This window comes from Scleropages formosus, chromosome 17 (genome assembly GCF_900964775.1).
Source record: "Scleropages formosus chromosome 17, fSclFor1.1, whole genome shotgun sequence".
Classification (NCBI taxonomy): Eukaryota; Metazoa; Chordata; class Actinopteri; order Osteoglossiformes; family Osteoglossidae; genus Scleropages; species Scleropages formosus.
In genome coordinates, this window is record NC_041822.1 from 5326475 (window position 1) to 5346526 (window position 20052).

At 44.0% G+C, this 20052-nt stretch overlaps 2 protein-coding genes across 4 annotated transcripts; both read right to left on the reverse strand.

The window, feature by feature from the left end:
* Positions 1-1688: 1688 nt before the first annotated feature.
* Positions 1689-9745, reverse strand: arrdc3a (arrestin domain containing 3a). Of its 2 annotated transcripts, none has more exons than XM_018759472.2 (8): positions 9207-9745; positions 6207-6288; positions 5896-6043; positions 5025-5127; positions 4469-4725; positions 3561-3723; positions 2885-3027; positions 1689-2585 (listed from the first exon to the last, which is right to left on the reverse strand). In XM_018759472.2, exons 1-8 carry the CDS (start codon positions 9484-9486, stop codon positions 2517-2519), a joined length of 1245 nt encoding a protein of 414 aa, XP_018614988.1. In that variant the 5' UTR covers positions 9487-9745; the 3' UTR covers positions 1689-2516. The 2 variants fall into 2 exon arrangements, with proteins under 2 accessions (XP_018614988.1, XP_018614989.1); XM_018759473.2 differs by lacking the exon at positions 9207-9745 and adding an exon at positions 6905-7875.
* Positions 9746-12855: 3110 nt separating this feature from the next.
* LOC108938360 (arrestin domain-containing protein 3-like) lies at positions 12856-18954 on the reverse strand. Of its 2 annotated transcripts, XM_018758892.2 has the most exons (8): positions 16985-18173; positions 16749-16881; positions 16101-16136; positions 15611-15671; positions 15362-15509; positions 14995-15091; positions 13897-14153; positions 12856-13544 (listed from the first exon to the last, which is right to left on the reverse strand). In XM_018758892.2, exons 1-8 carry the CDS (start codon positions 17090-17092, stop codon positions 13308-13310), a joined length of 1077 nt encoding a protein of 358 aa, XP_018614408.1. In that variant the 5' UTR covers positions 17093-18173; the 3' UTR covers positions 12856-13307. The 2 variants fall into 2 exon arrangements, with proteins under 2 accessions (XP_018614408.1, XP_018614407.1); XM_018758891.2 differs by lacking the exons at positions 16749-16881; positions 16985-18173 and adding an exon at positions 18237-18954.
* Between the last annotated feature and the right edge of the window lie 1098 nt (positions 18955-20052).

Sequence of the window (20052 nt, forward strand, 5' to 3'; positions counted from 1 at the left end):
ATTTGTCCAAAAGCAGAATTCTGCCGGTCAATTAAACACAACAAAAACTTAAAAGAAAAAAAAAAAAAAAAAAAAAGATTCTAGGAAAGAACCAATATTGCACTTTTTTTCCGAAAACATTGAAAATTCCCGCAGCCCCGACTCTTCCCTACTTGCAAACATTATCGCTCCGAAAGTAGAGCAGGTCAGACGCCTACTACCTTCAACACTGCACCGCGAGGACAGCCCAATTGGAGACTATGGAACTGATAGACAGGTGAAAGAAAGTTAGCTTTTCTTTCCTCCACTTTCAAAATAATGTTGTGATCCTTAATGCCAAAGATCCACCGAAAAGAACGCAGGAAAAGGAAAACTGCCCGAGAACAGCAGTCAATTCCATTAATTTCTCATTGTGGAGATGAATGTTGAGTAACTACAGCTACTGTTCCCTGGATTCGCAAGGAAAGGAAAACCAAAGTAAAACGGAGTTACGTGACAAGGAAGAAACACCAAAAAATGCCCAAGGTTGCCTAATACCCTGATCACAGAGATGAACCTTTACAAAGAGATTAGAGGAAAGTCCCATCCAGGGAGCATCGTATGAAATGTTGCTTTAAAAGACACTCGACTTTTCCCTTTTTGTCCAGTTGAACAGAAATGCAGGTTTGCTTCTGCAGAACAAAAAGAACAACTGATCATCATAACAGCTCATGATCACGCAACTACAAGAAAACCAAGCACCTGTCAAGGCCACGATGATCAATGCACTCAAAAACGGTTTATTAGAACGCTCACAGTTTGCTGGACTCGAAAAACACGCACACATGAGCTTGACAAACAATGCAAGCCGTTTAAGGTAAAAAGTCACGTCGTTTGCATTTACACCCCATTCGCGATGCATTTCTTTTCAACGCTGCTGCAATGACGGAGAACTTTTCACTATGAAAAGTTTTGATTACCAAATATTTTCCAGGCCTTCGCCATTAATATACATTAGCATGTCGTGCACTCGCATAAACTTTGAGCTGCTCTCACGCGTTAAGGCTCTCGAAGCCACACTCCAACTGGTCATCATTAGGCTATGAGTTTGAAAACAAATGTAGCACTCATTTAAACCTGCAATGACTTGTTACGGCCAGTCTGAGTTGTGCTTCAGATATGTCTGTCTCTTTTCTCTTTAGCATTTCTCCAGGCAAATACAACTTGCGTAGCTCTCCAGGCTGCCATCACGTTACCGCATTGAACGTTTATACTTCTATTATTTTTGGCCTCATTGGCCTGGAAAAAAAAAAAAAAAAAAAAAAAAAAAAAACACTTGGTTTACAGATTCTGCAAGTGCAGCAGAACAAAAAGGGAATGTCATGAGTCTTTATCAGCCACTTCCAATGTGCACACAAGCCATGTTTCCTTCTTTTAACCACATCACACAGTGCAACTAAAACAAGAGTGTTTTCCAACAATTTGGCAAGTGAGAAAATAACCTGAGATTGAGTGCTTTTAGGCAGTATGGAACACAGCATCGCTTTGTGACACTAGTCTAAAGGCAACAAATGCTCTACGCTTTACAGACGTTCTCTGCCATGTACAGCCATGCTTGTTCTGCCCACGTCTCTTAACTTGGATTTATAATCTCTCACGTACTCTCTCTCTCTCACACACACACACACACACACACACACACACACACCTGGTGCTCTTCTATAACAAAGGCTATGCAAAAAAAAAAAAAAAAAAAAAAAAAAATTAAGCAAATGAAGTCTTGCCTGAAGGCATTCTATGTTTGCAACAGAAAAAGAATAAAAAGACTGAAGCTGAGCAACTGATGCTGTTGGAGCCTGAGGAACATGTGCTTGTGCTATGCAGACTCCATGCAGCCTTTCTTCATTATGAAAGCTAATAAAATCTAACAGATTCCACTGGCTCAGTGCATTTTTTTCTTTTTTTTAAATTCCCCTCTGTTCTCTTCATTATTAATTGTTGTGCTAACAAGATTAATCTTCCATATAGCACTGTGGTCTTTTGTGGACTTCTGAGCGACAGGAGGAGAAAAAAAAAGCCAACAATACTTAGTTTTTTTAACATAAAACACCACAATACAAGCAAAGAATAAAATGTGCAAAAATTCTAAATGAGGCAGGAAGAAAGTAGTCTTTACTCCATTGCTGGCTTCATGAACTGAGCTCTTCTGATAGTCAGTTCTACCATCTTACTCTTCTGCGCGAGAGTTCCGCTCCGCAAGAGTCATGCACCACGTCTACAGGACAAGCAGGGAGGAAAAACCCAAGTACACTAGTCTGACATCTGTTGCAGTCACACGTGTGAAGTTGAAAGGGTGCGCGCTTCCATTCATTCGTCCCAGCAAACAGGAAAGTCTTCTTTGGAGACTCCTTCTCTGTCTCTCTGGGGGAGGCTCATCCACCTTTGCAACTCACTTATGAACTTCTCAATGTTGTCAGCAGGCAGAGGATGCCAATTTTGGGGGGGGGGGGAGAAAAAAAAAAGAAAAAGTCGAAGCCTGGGAATTGCAGGCGGACACTTCACCGCGATGGACATGTGTCAAGCCTCCTCTCCCCAGCTCTACTCACTTGATCTGGATTTGGGTCAATCTGTCAAGACACAAGGAAAAAAAAAAAACTAAATGTTATGACACTAACAGCATAACTACTTTAAAACTGAAACCTGACTAGAGGACATTTTTCCTGTTTAAAAATAATAAAACCACTGAGGGACTATATTATCAGTGAGTTTGTGTAGCTGTAGAACAGCAGTTTCAAATACTTTATCTACCAAAGCAAGGACTTAGAGAAACATTTCACAAGCAGCACACTGCCAAACCGAGGACAAACATTAACCTACACAATTACACCCAAGAGGAAATATTTTGAATATTTCCAGAGCTCAATACCTCAGAGTAGAGCGGGGGAGGCTGAAAGCGGAACTCCTGAATATAGGCAAACAGTGGTCCTTCATACTCGTCTCGAGCCGTGGGCCCCTCCAAGCCTGTCCGTCGCTGCTCCTCCGTGACAATCTCTGCATAATTTGGAGGTGCTGGATAGAAAAAGAAACCCGTTGTTGCTGTTGCAGGATAGTGAAAGACATCCCACTTCAGCAGCAGTGCAGACAAACGACGACATTTTATAAGCGTACTGTCTAGCTGGCCCGCTTATCAAACACAAGTTATACTTGGAAGCATTTACACAGCTGGATATTTGACGGGGGCATTCGGATGAAATGCTTTGCTCAATACCTACGAAAGAGCCTCTTGTGTAGAAGTTGTTGGTTCAAGTTCAACAACAACTGTCTACTACACAACTAGTCTCGGCGATATATAGTGGCTGAGCAGAGGTAGCAGGTTCGAGATCAAGGACAGTCTGTGTGTGTGTATATATGAGGAAAAGATGAACATCTCTTTTTGCAAGACCAGTACATATATTAAAAAAAAAAAAAAAGTTAAACATTTTAAATAGCTTCCTATTACACATGCTTCGTACCACATAAAACCAGTATACTCCACTTATTGAAGGTAAAAACTATTTGTGTAAGAGATGGAAAACTGTATGTGATGCTGTGATGTGTCCTACCTTCAGGCCTCTCAGGAAGGGCAATGCCAAGCCAGTTCATGGACATGCTGCACTGGCTGCTCACGCTTGAAGTACGGCTGCCGAACGGGTGCAGGGGAATAGTCCCGATGACTAGCGGCAAGACGAGAGACAGATTCATGGATCCTGGGATGTCAACATACACCTGCAGAGACAAAAGTGAACAACTGTTTAGCTCTGTCCACTGACACATTCATATTGAGATCGGAGTAACTGTTGACCACTGTTGAACAGTTACAATTATTTACTTATTTTGTTCACATTTCTCCAAACTGACACAGAATATTAAGCTACTGCTTGCAATTATTTTCATTTCTGCACTTTTTACTGGACCAGTTCTGGCTAAGTACGGTCGGGGCACTGCAGCAGAACTGGGGATTTGAATGTGGTTCCGTCATGTGGACAATGACAACTCTAACCACTACGCAACCTGATGCTCTCTTAATAAGCTGTCTGAAATATGTGGAGCATCCTTGCTGAAACAAGTCCTACCCACCCAAAACAAATTCTTCTTTCTTCTGATAAAATTAATAGTTAAACAACTGTAAAAACACTACATTGTGTTAAATGCAACTTGTCTACTAGCTTACTGACAGGGCAATGAAGAATCCACTCATGCTTTCAAAACACTTTGCATCAGGTACACAAATGTATCCCAATCTGAAAAGAATAGGCTCCCTGGCTCAGCTCATCTAAACAGTCTTGATGGACAAAATGACAACCAAGAAACTTTAGCTTACATACATTCTTCTTTATCATACAAACCTGCTACTAATGCAGATACTGCTTTTACAAACTCAAAGCGCTGCAATTCAGACTGAAAATCAAAATGATATGGGATATTTCAGCTGTCTTACAGGAACTAAGGAATGGAAAAAAAGTTTACTTACCATCAATGAGTACTCTACTCTGATAAGGCTGCAGTCGAGGATGGAAGGTGAGACCGGAGGGATTTTCAGCATCTTTCCATTCCACGTTTCAGTCTTGCCTGAAGAAAGTGACTCCCCCCGAATGTTAGCGACCAACTGCTTCACCTCCTTCATCTTCCCTTTGGCGTAGAAGGTCTGTGTTTGGTAAATGGCTGCCTTTGGCATAACCATACGAGAGGAGCAGTTTTCAATTTCAGCAAAGATCTGAATCGACTCTCCTGGAAGACAAAAAAACAGCACCATGAGTCAACTGCACCATCAACAGCCTAAGTGCAATCATGTATGAAAATTTCATATAAAATAGCATTCTAATTATGAAAAACTAAATAAATTACTAACGGCAAGAAATCCAGTGCGAGGGACTTCATTAAAAAGCCACGGTTCAAATGGCAATGCTTAAGAAGGTGGTCAACTAAATCAAGCATTATTCCTCTACCAATGCACCAAATACCATCTGGCTGTAAAACATAAAAATTGTGCTTAAAAGGCACTCATGGTTCGTGCTCATTGTCCGTACCTGGGGTGTAGCCCTTCCTTTCAATTTTGGCACTTAAGGAAATGGGGCCTGAGGTGCAAAACCAGCAACAAAGAGTCTTGTCTTTTGTGCCTGCCTGTGGGGACTGCAACACAACACACCACACCACATAAGGTTGGGAAAAGAAAATTCATGTGAAGGAAAAACAGAAGGGTTCCCCCCTTCCCTCAATTTTGTTGTTTCAACAGGGGAAGAAAAAACAAATGCGGTGCATTTTTATTCCATTTCCAAGTGTCATGTATTGCAGAAAACATTTATTTGTTTACATTTCCTTTTCATAGACATTTTTATTGGAAAATTATCTATAAATAAATTCATTTGTATTTACATTAATTAATAACAATATAGGCCACTGATGTTAATCATAGGTTAGATTTACATGTCATGCAAAACCTTTCTATGGTCAACAGCTCTGACTTGTTGTAACCAACCTTAACCCTTTGGTTGTATTCTTATCAAATCTGACCCATTCACAGCACATTTCATAAATATGGTTTCTATCTTCTGAGTGCCATAAGTTTCCATGGCATCATCCACAAAACTAATCATCACCGATTTCATTCAATTTCACAGGTTTGAGTCAAATGTTGTATTACATAGATCTTTCTGGCCACAGGAGATGAACGAGTGACACTGGTGAAGAGCAAAGAGTCTCAACTGCCAGATTTGGAAATTCACTCACTCACTCACTCACAGAGCATAATTTCAGGCAGATGAGGTTTACACTATGCATTTCAAAAGGTGAACACCAGGAGTGATGTTAAATGCGTCAAACAACATTATGGGAAAATGCGTTGTAACAATTATAACGTGTCTTTCAATTTGATACAACAGCAAAAACAGGAATCCCTACCAGCAATAAGGGAGTGTTGATGTCGATGTGTTCAAAGACCGTGAATTCCTTCTTCACCTTCATAGGCAGCAGCCACGGCCTGTGAAGCTCGGCTTTGACCCAGTAGCGCACGCTGCCGTGTTTCCCTTCAAAGGAGGTAGCCAGCGGTCTGCCCAAGGACAGCAACGGAGCGGGGGTCGGGGGGAAGGAGGGAAAGAGACCTTTATAGCGCTCAGCTCACACATGTACGCTCCCTGGCACTTTGTGTTTTACAAAAACAGACCAAGCTGGACCTGGGGGGGGGGATGACGACGACGACGACGACGACTCACGTTTGTGGAAGCTCAAGACTGAACGCAAACTCGTGTCTTCCTGAAAGGATGGTGGCGAGACTTTCCTCAGAGTTGTCATCGTCTGGAAAACAAGAGAAGCACAATTTTACAAATGCGCGCACTGCACACAGTACTGGACACACTACTTTCGGACAATAAGAGACAGAATTGTTCCGTTTGCTGCACGAGCGCCGCTCCTGTAACTGTGTATTTAAACACAAGTGAAATGTGGAGGAATGACAGAGCGCCAGCAAGAAGAGAAGGGAACATTACACAAAGCAAGAGCACGGGGGCATAACAAAAACTAACTTTTTTTTTAGATTCGTTTTATCGCATAAATAACATATTTCAAGTCTATATTATATATATCACCCTCATAAATACAGAGTCGCTTAAACTTCAACCCATCCCACATTGAGACACGTCAAAATACAGCTAGCTGTGCATATAACGCGTACGTTAGAGAAAATACAGAAATGTCTTTACGGTGAATGGTTTTATTAACGCAGCAGCATAGAAAAACAGTGCCTTGAGAGTTTTTAAGGGAAATTAAACCACGTCTCTGGTTGCCGTACTGCAGTGAGCCTACGTGTCTATAGTTTATAATAATATACGTGAAACAATACGTTCTATTGCGGTTTGACAGACTTTTTTGTTATTACAGAAGCGGAGGAGCGACACGACGCCAGAGTTCCTACTCTGCCTATTCTGCCTCCTCAGCACCCCCCATCCCCCCGCCACCATTCACTAGAACAGCAGCAGCAGCACCGCCGACTCTGGTAAACAACTGCCGGGCTGTCAATCACAAGCAGACCGGAGCAGGAGACGACCGGCCCAAACCGGCGCAGGCAGCTTCCCACTGCCGGCCCCCTCACTCTCATAGAGCGCAGCGCAACCAAACCCTTATCGCGTCGGACTACGCGCGGGCCTATCAGACGGAGGCGCGCGCCGCAACCACACTTGTTCCCGGTCAGAAACGGCACGCGTCAACGTGACGTAGTGCCGCAAGCAAACTCGAAGCCCCCCAACTTGACGCGTGTACTGCAGCGTGGACATGACACACAGAAAGGCTCGCGCACACTGCGCCGGTCGTGACATGCAACAGAAAACATCGACCGTTTCAAAATAAGGAGACATTAAAGCGGTTAAGTGATGCCAACTTTATTGATGCATTTTTATAAAAAAAAAAAAAAAAAGACTAAACACTTTGCTAGTCGAACAAATTGGTGTTACAATGATGCACGGACGGATTTAATTGATTCACAGCACGTACTAGTACAAACCAAACCGATGACAAAATCATATGTGAAAGCTTCCAACTCAACTGTCAGAGGGAAACAGTTAATCTGCAAAAAATTAAGTCTACGTTTTCATCAGTAGCAACATGATTGTCAATTACATGTTTTTTTTCCCCCAGCAGCAACAAACTTAAATTGACTGTCTGCGAACCACGTTTTTCTTTAGTCCGCATAATAATAGATTAATCCACCTATCCATGGCTTCCATGTAAGTAAATCGAAAGCATGATTGCCTTGGCAACAGGTACAACTCGACTAAACTAAGTTCCCCCCCCAGTTGGAAGTCATAACACCAAGAGCGGTGCAAGATATGATTAATTCTTCTTAGCAATTATTTCCCCGTAACCTCTTTACTGAAATTTCCAGTCTTTGTTAAAAGCGGTTTAATCCTGTTCAGAAACTGGTTGCTGGGGGGGGGGGTACTGTCCCCTGATTGGTCTGAATCCTCCATGTCGTCAATGACGTCACGCGGGTACAGGAACTTAAGGTTAGCCCACTGAATGGAGATTTATAATGTGAAATACATTATAAAGTGACTATTCTCCCACTCCTCAGGCATTTCACAAAATAAAAACCAGTTTCGCAATTTCTTGAGTCTTTTTATATTGTTTGGCGATGCTTTTTTTTTTTTGCTTCAGAAGTATGCATCATTTTTGGCATTCAATCTTTGTTGGTCTTTGGACTTTAAGTTTAAGTCACCCATCGTTACCCATCGTTTCTATTAAAAATAAACTCGTGGGTTTGACCAACAAAGATTGAATGCCAAAAATGATGCATACTTCTGAAGCAAAAAAGCATTGCCTAACAATATAAAAAGACTCAAGAAATTGCGAAACTGGTTTTTATCTTGTGAAATGCCTGAGGAGTGGGAGAATAGTCACTTTATAATGTATTTCACATCATAAATCTCCATTCAGTGGGCTAACCTTAAGTTCCTGTACCCGCGTGACGTCATTGACGACATGGAGGATTCAGACCAATCAGGGGACAGTACCCCCCCCCCAGCAACCAGTTTCTGAACAGGATTAAACCGCTTTTAACAAAGACTGGAAATTTCAGTAAAGAGGTTACGGGGAAATAATTTAATATCAGAAAACTAAAGCATGTCAGTATAAAACACGACCGATAACTTCATGTACAACAGTTAACCCTCTAACATGACATTATCACATTAATCCGTTTTTACTTCTCTGAATGATGCCAGAGCAGAGGCAGAGCAGACTGGCAGCTCATCGTTCTGTCAGGACTTAGGAACTTCGTGCAACTACCGAAATGTAGTCTGAAGTGGCAAGTTCACCTACCTACGGTGCAAATTTATGTCCGCAGTGTCGCGTGCATTCTAAGTTTTAAGAAGTGACTTTTTGTGTGGAAGCCCACCTGAAACGTAAGGGGACCAGAGACAGTGAGGTACAGACTCTCCTGCAGTCCCAACAGTTTCGGCGCCTCCTTGTATTAATGCAAATTACCTCGAGTGCATTTTCACAGTTGACGAGCGTGCAGCCGAGCATGAGAAGCAGGGCAGAAATTCAACACGGCTGTCACTGTCGTAGAGATACGCGAGCGAGTCAGTCTCCGCGCGGTAGCACTACAGTACACAGAGATGCTCCACTTGTCTTGTCCGCCGGACCCGCGCGTCCCTCACACCGCCTCGCGCCGCGGAAAGACTCAGCGCGCGAGCCTCTTTCGGCTTTCTCTTACTTACCTCCGTCGCGCCCAATTAAGGTGTCCTTATGGTTCAAGTACTCCACTTCGTCCGAGTAATTCTGCGTGTAGGCAGTGTTGGATCCAGCATTTCGCGACTCGGTCCAGCGGACTTTTGCAAATCCTTTCGCGTGGATTTTCAGGGACTTCACTCGGATTTCTCCCGTGACTTCAATGATGACCCTTCCTGAGACCGTGTCCCCGCTCGAGAACACGGGGACGTGGCTGTCATTCAGACAGTCGTAGCTGACAGCGAAGCTCTTCACCTTTCCTAGCACCATGATGATGAACGGCCGTGCGCGCAGCTGCTGCTGGTAATAAAACTCTGCGAAAATCAAAGTAAGAGCAGAGCACTGATCGATGCCTCTCTAGTCCTGCAAAAGCTGCAGGCAGGATCAGTAGTTCTCAAGCGAAGAGTTCATTGAGCTCTCAAGGCTGAATAACAGCAGTGCGTGCTGTTATTGCGGACCTCGGAGGCTGGGCTGCGTTGCGCCGTCCGGTCTCTGCCAGAAGACGAGCCGCTCCGCTCCTGCGACTCACTTTAAGGCACGGTCCTCTGAAAAACAACCGCACTGCGCATGCGCGAAACGTCGCGCGTTCCAGCCGCGAGCTGTCCGAGGAGCGAGGGAAGTCCTCGGGAAGTGGGCTGCGCGGACGCTTGTCGTCGAAGACACTTGTTGACCCTTCGTCTTGTTTAGTAAGAACAACGGGTAAATTTGCTGAAAGAACTGCCGCAGTGCAAAAGTGCGTCTGCATTTGTGTTTATTCGCCGCACTCGATCCAGTTGTAACGCTGTGTATGTTCCCGAAACACAGTTTGTCTGAGGAGGTCACCCCAAAACATTTCACTTATGCGAACGAATCAACGCAATGGAAATGTCTTATTTATAATATAAAGGGCAAATTCCTAGGGAAGCGTTCCCGTTTTCAGTCGCAAATAATTCACGACGTTTTAAAGAAAGGTATTGCAGCGATCGCTGTGTTCTGCACAAAAGCGCAGTTTTCGCTGAATACGCTCTGTTTTCAAGTGCCTGCAATACTAATCGCTGCTTCTGCCGCCACCCCGTGGTTTACAAGGGAACTGCAAGGAGGTAAAAGCAGCGCGAAGGTTCGGATCTCCAGCAGTAGCGCACAGTACTACTACAGTGCTCCTCCAGTACTGGTACAGTACTACACAATACTACTACAGCACTACTACAGTACTGGTGTTACAAGAATATGGTTTTAGTAAATGATTGTATGAAGTTTCGGGAAAAAAACTGCCATTCAAAAACCGAGTTCAGTAATATAACTGAAATGTGAATCATAGACTAACTTACTACTTATGCCTACTCTTGGGGCATAGGCCGTCAACAAGGGCTCTCCAGGCATCTCTGTCCTGGGCCAATTTTTCCAGTTTTCCCCAGGTGTGGCCCATCCTCTTGGCTTCTGCATCCAGGTGGTGTCGCCATGTGTTTTTTGGCTGGCCTCGCTTCCTCTTGCCCTTGGGGGTTCCACGTGAGGGGTCTTCTTGTAGTGTTTGAAGCTGGCTTCCGCAGGGTATGGCCGATCCATCGCCAGCGTCTTTGCGGGCTATCATCTTCTACTGGTTGTTGTCCTGATCTCTGACATAGCTCTTGGTTGCTGATGATCACGGGCCAGTGGATCCTGAGAATCTGTCGCAAACGGTTGTTGATGAATGAATGTGTCTTTTTTGTGGCGGTGACGGTGGTCCTCCAGGTCTCTGCTCCGTAAAGTAGGACTGATTTTACGTTGGAGTTGAAGATTCGGGTCTGGGTCTTGACTGTCAGAACTCTGGACCCCCCACACGTTCTTCAGTTGCAGGAAAGCTGCCCTTGCCTTGCCTATTCTGACTCTGACGTCGATGTCTGTCCCACCCTACTTGTCGATTATGCTGCCTAGGTAGGAGAAGCTGTCCACCTCTTCTAACGCTATCATAGACTAAAATGGTTATTTAATAGCGTAAATTATGGATGACCGTGTTCACATTTTGTTTATTCTTTGCATGTCATTCATTTTAACATTTTATCTGCATGAGTTTCAAGAAATTAGTTTCTTCCTGATTCTATCTGTATGTTGCTGTAATCCAGTGTTGTTTAACAAATAATAATAAAAAAAATCAATGTTTTTTAAAATGCATCTCATGGTTGGAATCCCTCAATAGAAACTACATCAAAACTAATCACATTACTATTAGTATTTCAGTTTATGCTTGACATTTTTCAAGTGTTTTCTGCTTTATGTCATATGTAACTCACTGAAGGTGAAAACATTTCTTACTGATGGCGTGAAAAAAGGTCACGTAATAATGTGCATTTCTGTCATTCAACCAAAAATATAGTAGCAGTATTGCTTCCATTATTTTCAATTTTTTTTTCAAATATATACAACACTAGCTGGTAGCATAGTAGTTAGAGCTACTGCCTTTGGACTCAAAGGCTGCAGGGTCAAATCCCACCTCCACCTATAATACCCCTGAGCAAGGCACTTGCCCTAAAGTTCTCATCTGTACAAATGAGTAAATAATAAGTAGATTAGCACTGTAAATTAATTTATGTAGTGGAGCTTTGGACAAATTTTGTGAGGGAGCATCAGGCTACAAAGTTGTGGAAGGACATACTCTCTGCCCCTCTGTTGAGGCCTGTCCATCTAAGTAGGTGGTGAACACACATCCAGCTGGATCTTGGACCAAGGTACAGTTATCAGTTTTGCCAGGAGGTGCAAAGTGTATTTTTATGAGTCACAGTTCAAGATTCAAGAGTTTATTGTCATGTATACAGTAAACAGTTTGGTACACCATACAATGAAATTTTTACTCTGTGAATCTTCTCAGCAGCCTATGACACAAATTGTAAGGACATAAGAGAAAAAAAAAGGAACAAAAAACACAAGGTGTAAATACAAATTTACAAAAATGTGTTCTTCCAAAAGTCCCCAGGCACATACTCAGTTTTTTCAATTGCAAAGAATACATTTTATTTTCAAAAAACAGGTACTGCTGCAATACCAAATACCCATGATTCCAGAGAAAAAAGCCCTTTTAATTAAATGTGTGATGTTCGCCCCAGAAAAAATCTCCGCCTGACACGCCACCATGTGGCTGCTAACCAAATTACATTTTGGATGTAACTAGCAGGAGGAATACAGGTAGCAGAACAACTGGAAAATGTGAGCTGGTGCTCGAAGGCATTGTTTTGATAAAGACTCATGTATAGCTTTAAGGACAAATTCCTTATAAACACAGAAGAGAAAACGCGACTGGAGGTCATTAGTAGTGCGCGCGCACGAGTCCTTGAGTCGCAGGAGTAACTCTCGGCCTGCGGCCCATTTCAGTGAAGGAAACTACCATCAAACGAGACACATTCCTCACGTAACAGGGCTAATTATTTCGGTGAAATCACCTCATTAGGGAAATTTCTGTAGTGAGGGGATCAAATTACCACCCTTTCTTATGCACTCTTTAAATAAAATAACGGGGTGCAGCGGCGCAGCGGGTTTGTCCGGGGCCTGCTCTGTGGTGGGTCTGCGGTTCTAGTCCTGCTTGCGGTGCCTTGAGATGGACTAGCGTCCCCTGCTGGGTGTGTCCCCTCCCCCTTCAGCCTTGCGCCCTGTGTTGCCAGGTTAAGCTCCGACTCGCCGTGACCCAGCTCAGGACAAAAGGTTGTAGACATTGTGTGTGTGAATAAAATAACAGCAAATTAAAATTCATAATTAAAATAGTAAACTGTTAAGTTATTTTCATACATGAAAATATTTAATTATTTTCTCTAGCTTTTAATGTTATATTACCATTCATCTATACATTGATTATCATGCACCAGTATAGTTATTAATAGTCCAATGTAGAGTTACTGTGGTCTGGAGGCTATCCAGAAAGCATTAAACCAACAATATGGATTATCGTAAAACATTCCTTCATTTTTGGCCTTTTGGTTCCTAATGCTTATAGAAATTAAATGCCAAATCAGCCAATGAAGTCCAATGAAATGCAATTCCAGTGATGAAATGAAAACCATATTAGGTAAAGAAATTAAATGAAATCCAAATAAACTATAATACATTGAAATAAGGGAACAGAAAAAAGTACCCTACTCCTAAATCAGTTATTGAGGTGGGGGGTAGAATCCAAAAGCAGCCCCTGGAGGCTGTGCTGCAGGAGTATTCTGGGGTTGACCTAATCCAGGTGCAACATGGGATAGTTGGCTATGCCACCCCTGAAATGGTTCAAATCCTATGGCCACATTGGACGCAGTCACTGGACCAAATGCATAAGTGTTAGGAAGAATGACCAGTGGAAACTCTACTTCTGGGTCTCTAGCATAGGGAACATCCAGGTAGACCTGTAAAAGAAACAGCGGTACAGTCATCTATCTGCTGACCAGTCAGTGTAAGGCTATGGACAAAAGGATCTATAAATCGTGTTACTGGAATGTTTCCTGGGCTTCTCGTGTTAAAAGATTTGTTTGTGTATTAAACATTACTGAGCGCTCCATCTCTTGACTCTACCGAGAGTTGTATTGTCACCATACTGCTACTTTGTTTGTAGTGTATAAATAGAGACAGAGGAGTCTCACACACACAGCAAAGTCTCCTGATATGATAGACCAGCTGGTGGTTAAATTAACAGTATTACGTACATTTTGACAAATGACAGACATATCCGATTTGTTACCGAGTATCTATGTACAGTACCTTCAAAATGTACTCCACTTTAAGGAGAGAACAGTTCAGGATGGAAGCAGGGAGGTCCGGTGGAATTATCAGTTCCTTCTGTACAATTTTTTGGGCTGAAGGGGGAATGGGTTCCCCAATCTCTTTGAAAATACTCTTTCTTACAATTTCCGATGATCGTTGAGCGAAAAAACTCTGCTTTTGGTCTAGAGAGAACTTGGGCTTGAGTGTACGAGAAGAATTGTTCTCAACTTCTGCTGAGATGTTTAACTTTTCGCCTGCCAGTCAGACAAAAGAACAGAGTCATGGAAAATTACTTAAAGAATAAAGGATCCAGAAAACTGCATCTCTGTCTCTCTGTCCGTTGGTGTAATGCATTTGTGTATTGTTTTCTGAGGTGTACATTGCTTTGGAGAAAAGTGTCTGTTAAATTAATACATGTAAATGTATTACAGATCATTAATATAATTTTGACAAGCAGGAAATTCAGTGTTTACACTTCATAATGCAAATTAAAACATATGTTTTAATTTTTAATTTAACGACAAAATTTCATTCTGAATATCTGAATGGAGGAAACGGAGTTCAGAAAACGTAATTAAAATCTGTGCAAAATGATAATGTACGTAGTACGTGACGTGGTCTTTCTTAATTTCCTGAAATAAGTAACTAGTTACACAGTCAGAAGGGGAACTGGTGTTGTAACTTTACTCAAGATTTGCTTCAGAGCATTTCCCTGCACTTGAAAATGCTGAAGTTTCTAAGAATATGCTCCTTTAGATAGATAAAGGTATCTGACTGGCAACACTCAAGATACACAGGACAAGATGTTACACCCCAAGCGTACACTACAATGGCTGTACACAAGGACTCAGTCCAACCAACTTCACCATGAAACCACAGAGAACATCATCCAGCCTTGCCATCATACATCTCCATGACTTAAGACCAAGAAGCTTAACTTCCTCCAGATTACTGTAACCACACCTTGGACAAGTGACTATTGATGATGGATGGATGTATAAACACAGAACGGTACAAGCAGTTACACAGTTAAATCATTATTTCAGTTCATAACTTACAAAAAGATGCTAAACTTATATTTGGAAACAGACAAACCTTGGACGTAGCCTGCCTTGTCCACAGTAACATTCATGGAGACAGTTCCAGAAGTGAAAAATTTCATCTTTTTCTGCACGGCACCAAACAGCGGTTCCTACATAAAACACACACACAGTGTCTGAAGTCGCTGCGAACCGGAGCCTAACCCGGCAACACAGGGCGTAAGGATGGAGGGGACACACCAAGGACAGGACACCAATCTGTCACAAGGCACCCCAAGTGGGACTCGAACCCCAGACCCACCAGAGAGCAGGACCCGGTCAAACCCACTGCGCCACCGTGCCCCCTCTACATAAAACATACAAGAATAATTCAGTTGCCGAACCACAGCAAAGTCATATTTACTCCCGTTGCCATACAGTACCATCAACTGGTTAGTATTCATGGAGGGCTTCGAATAGATGGTGAATTCAGCCTTTGCACCACTTGGTATCCTCATCGATCTGCTCAATTTTGCCTCCAGTGTGTAGGTGATATACCCATGTACACCTTTAAAGGAAGAGGGAAAATTCCTGTGATAAAATGACATGGATTAGAAAACATTAGCTTTGAAAGAAGCACATTAATCTTTACTCATGCTTTGATTTTAACAAACCACACAAATATAGCTTACCCCTCTGGAATCTGCAAACTGAATGGGTAAACACGGGTTCCGGGACTCATCACATTGTTGACTGAAAAGGGAATGTGTGTACACACACACACACACACACACACACACACACACACACACACACACACACACACACACATATATAACGTGATAACCAAAATAAACAAAGCCATTACAACTTTAAGAATACACATTTGTTGCAAAAGCCTTAATGCAATACCAGTAAGTTCCTTTTAAGGGATGTCATTTAAAGCGGCATTCAGAGACTTCAATGTGCCGATTCATGCAACCAAAGGTTTACTGAATCAAGTAAGGATTCTGAGACAAACACAAGTGTGCTGGTGCACCAGTGCTGGTTCAGTGTTAAAGGCTCTGCCTGGACAGGTGTGTTTGTGGTCAATGCCTTTCAATGCCCTTCTGTGATGCTTAACAACATTATGTCGGCTGACAGCCTCTGAAAAGGGGTACCGTAGACACGCACAGTACTTACAAGTGTCTCCACTCAAGAGTGCTTCACTGCCTTTTCCTTTAAAAAGACAAATTTAAGTTACATTTATTCATTTAGCTGATGCTTTTCTCCAAAGCTATTTACAACGTTAAGGTACTTACAATCATTTACCCATTTATACAGCTCAGTAATTTTACTGGAGCATCTCAGGGTAAGTACCTTGCTCAAGGCTACTACAGCTGGAGGGGAGACTCGAACCTGCAACCTTTGGATCCAAAGGCAGCAGCTATAACTACTATGCTAGCAGCTGTCCCAGCAATCGTTTCATTTAAACATCGTGAGCTACGACATTACTATCAAGGTTTACTTTTTAGTAACATACTATAGTATACAGTATATACTCAATGTTCACCCTCTGTTAGATTATTCTTGCAGTTCCACAATTTAATGATTGATTTAATCATTTCACCCGAAAAAAACACTGTCATGAGAAGAAAATAAGAATTTTTAAGAAAAATTAACAAGTCAGTTTACCTGAGCTAAAGTCTGAAGGGGCCACAGTTAATATTGAAAAGAAATATATATGTAACAAAAATTAATAGAAAGAATTCCATCAGAAGGAAATTTCAAAGAGCGCTTTATGAGCTTTTGCATAAATAAGGTCGTGTATAGAGGAAATGTTTCACTCACTCGGAGAAGGACGCCTTTGGGCTGTGGGAGGAAACCCAGAGAGACAAAGGGAGAAGACGACAAACCGCACACAGGCCGAGCTGGATCCAAACCTACACCTGAACATCCGAGGCATGGCGCCAACACGCTGCCCCTGCACGTTACCATCCCGTACAATTAACACGCATCATAACAGACATGGCAAACTGTAGGGCGAGGCTTACTCCAGCAATGAGCTGAGGATCAAGTAACGAAACCTTCACTCGAGCAGAACAGATGAGACGCCACTTGTACACTGGACAGGGCCACCAGAACATTCCTGCACATGTCTTCTCCAGGATGGATTGCTCAGCAGGTGCAATCATAGTAGAGATGGCAGAACACTGTCAAACTCAAAGACAAAAAATGATGCAATGACTATGATATCTTCTATGACTGAAGAAAAACTATGCTATGACTGTACAGACACACACAAGAAGGTATGATGCAGGTTGCTTTCCATACCACCGACTGGTTGAAGCGTGTTTGTTTGGACACACAATCCTTTCGCATTGAAAGACCACAGGATCTTGCCGAGCACGAGGTCTCACGTTTCTCGGATTCAGCACAGCGATGAGCCGCACCCATTTCTTTGCGGCGCCCGTGGCAGAAGAAACAGCGGCCGACACGTAAGGCCCTCTGTGGGCATCATCTCGCAGTTTAAAAACTGAGACCGCGCTGGGTCCTCGAGCACCATGTTTCGTGGTATTTCGAGATGCTGTCTAGCAGACTGCAGGATCCTAGCCTGAACTGCACTCGAGCTCTAGTGACCCTCAACAGGGTACTTACTCTACATTCAGCAGCTTCACAACCTGTCTTTTGTTGGGGGACAAAAACGGGGGGAGAGTTAACACCCAAACATCAGCTGAAATTAACTCATACGGTAGGCCCGATGTAGGAGCGGATAAATCGCTGTAAAGTGAACGACCTAACATCATAAGGTGGCATCAGATCACCAAATTAACATTAACGATAAATTCCCTGGTTTCTGATCAAGACGGCACGGCGGCGCAGCGGGTAGCGATGACCTCGGAGCACCTGAGCTCTTTGGAGTGGATATGAATCCGGCTCGGGCTGTACATAGCTGTTCTTCTGCCCGTGTCTGTGCGGGTTTCTTCTGGGTGCTCTGGTTTCCTCCCACAACGAAAAGGCAATCAGTTCTGATGACACAATTGCCAGAGCGAATGTGTGTGTGTGTGAGCCCTGCGATGGGGATGGATTACTAGCGTCCTCTTGTGGAACTTCAGAACATTTTTTGGGTTCAGTAATTAAAGAGAGAAGAGAACTGCAGTAATTACAGTCTGTCCTGTTTATGTCAATAAAAGTAGTGTTCGTATCCCTTCGCCACTCTTGACTCCATTCATTTAATTTCATTCCATTGTTGTTACAACTTTTGTGAGCCGGCCTGTTAACGGTTAACGACCCGGTCCCGTCCGGTTCGGTCCAGCAGAACGAACGAACCGCGCTCACCGTCATCCTTCCTGTCGGCCACGAGCAGCTGCTTCACTTTGAAGTAGCGCTCGCGAGCCCAGTACGAGTCCTCGTCGTCCCCGTGTTTCTCGCTCCACGACACATAAGCTTCTCCCTTCGCCTTCACCGCCAGACGTGTCACCTCCACCTCCTTCGCCACCTCCACCACCACTCGGCCCGCGATGCGGTCGCCGCTCGAAAACGAATTGCTCTCATTTATTGCGTCGTAACTTATCGAAACACTTTTTATGCTGCCCAACATGATCGCTCCCCTCTCACTTCGCTGCTGCTCGAGCTGCGCACTCCAAATAACGCACGCGAGAAAACTTCCGCGGGCGGCGGGACTACGCCCTCCGCGCGCGCTCCCGGCTGACCCTTCGGCCTCACTCGGCATGACGTCACTATTACTTTGCCTGTTCCCGAGCTCTTGCGTCTCTTCTTGGAGTTCCGTGCATCAAAAAGTTGAGCCAGACAACGAATTGATGAAAACGCGCAGTTTTTAAATAATTCATATTAAAGGAAGTGAATGTTAACGTTATACACCAACAATCTCATTTAAGCGCGTGTCTTGGCGTGCCCACTATCATGTTGGGGAAAACTCGAGTTATTATTTCTACGTTTAGACCATTATCTCTGCCTATTCATTAATTTTACAACGTTATCTGCAGAAAAGCCTGACAGGAATAATAGTTTTGTCAGAAAAACATCATGCATTCGCGCTCACACATTGATACCTTTAGGCCACTCCTCCCCAGCAGGGGTCACTATAGGGCGCAAAAGGGATTCTCCGTTTCAGAATCGTCTGTGGTCGTGATGCTATGCCATTCAAGGTTGTGTTTGACCATTCAGGCGCTGTGCGGAGGCTGCGGTAGACGGCGCACCGACCATCAGGAAAATTGTACAGTTCGTGAGCTGAGGCTAAAGATACAGCTTGGTGAAATGGAAGCAGAAATGATTATATTGTAGCGTCCTTCCATGGAGCTACTAGAAACAGGCTCGACAGACGGGGTAAAAGGAACGTGCTCTTTATTGAAACTGTACATGTCCCCAACAGCAGTCTTAACAAAGACGCTTCAGACAGTACAAGACACAGAACACCTCAAAATCCCCCTGGGTCACTCCCAGCCCCCCTGCTGCACCCTATGGTTAAGGGGTTCCCCCCGGGACTCCCCAGAATCCCACTCTCGAACACTGAACATAAATAGAACAACAACCAATCAGAGACCACACACAACTATGTACACACACATAAACACTAATACCAACTATTTACATTTACTCCCCTCAGAGATGTTACATTGCCCCCCCTTTAGCAGTCGGCCGTCCCGGCGACTGTCGACCCCGAAAGCACAAAGTCCCTGAGGTGCAGAGGCAACCGGCGCGCCCTCCTGGGTCTGTGCGGGGACGGTGAACCCGCTGGACCTGGTGGACTCTCTCCGGGAGGCCCCGGTGCAGGTTCCTTGGGATGGTAGGGGGCGAGTCTGTCACGGTGTAGAACCACCGGCCGACGCCCTGGCCCCATCCGCACCCTGTAGACGACATCCGACAGCCGACCCAAAATCACGCAGGGACCCACCCAGCTGTCTGTGAGCTTAGGGCAGAGCCCGCGTTTCCTCCGGGGATTGTATACCCACACTCGGTCTCCTGGGGCCAGAGGGCACCCGCGACACTGCGTGTCGTACGCGCGCTTCTGCCGCCCGCCGGCCTCCGTCAGATGGCGCCTGGCAAAAGCGTGCGCGGACTCCAAACGTCGCCGCAGTTGCCGAAGGTACTCCGGACCCACTTCACCCCCCACCTCGGGCTCCGGCGGGCTGCC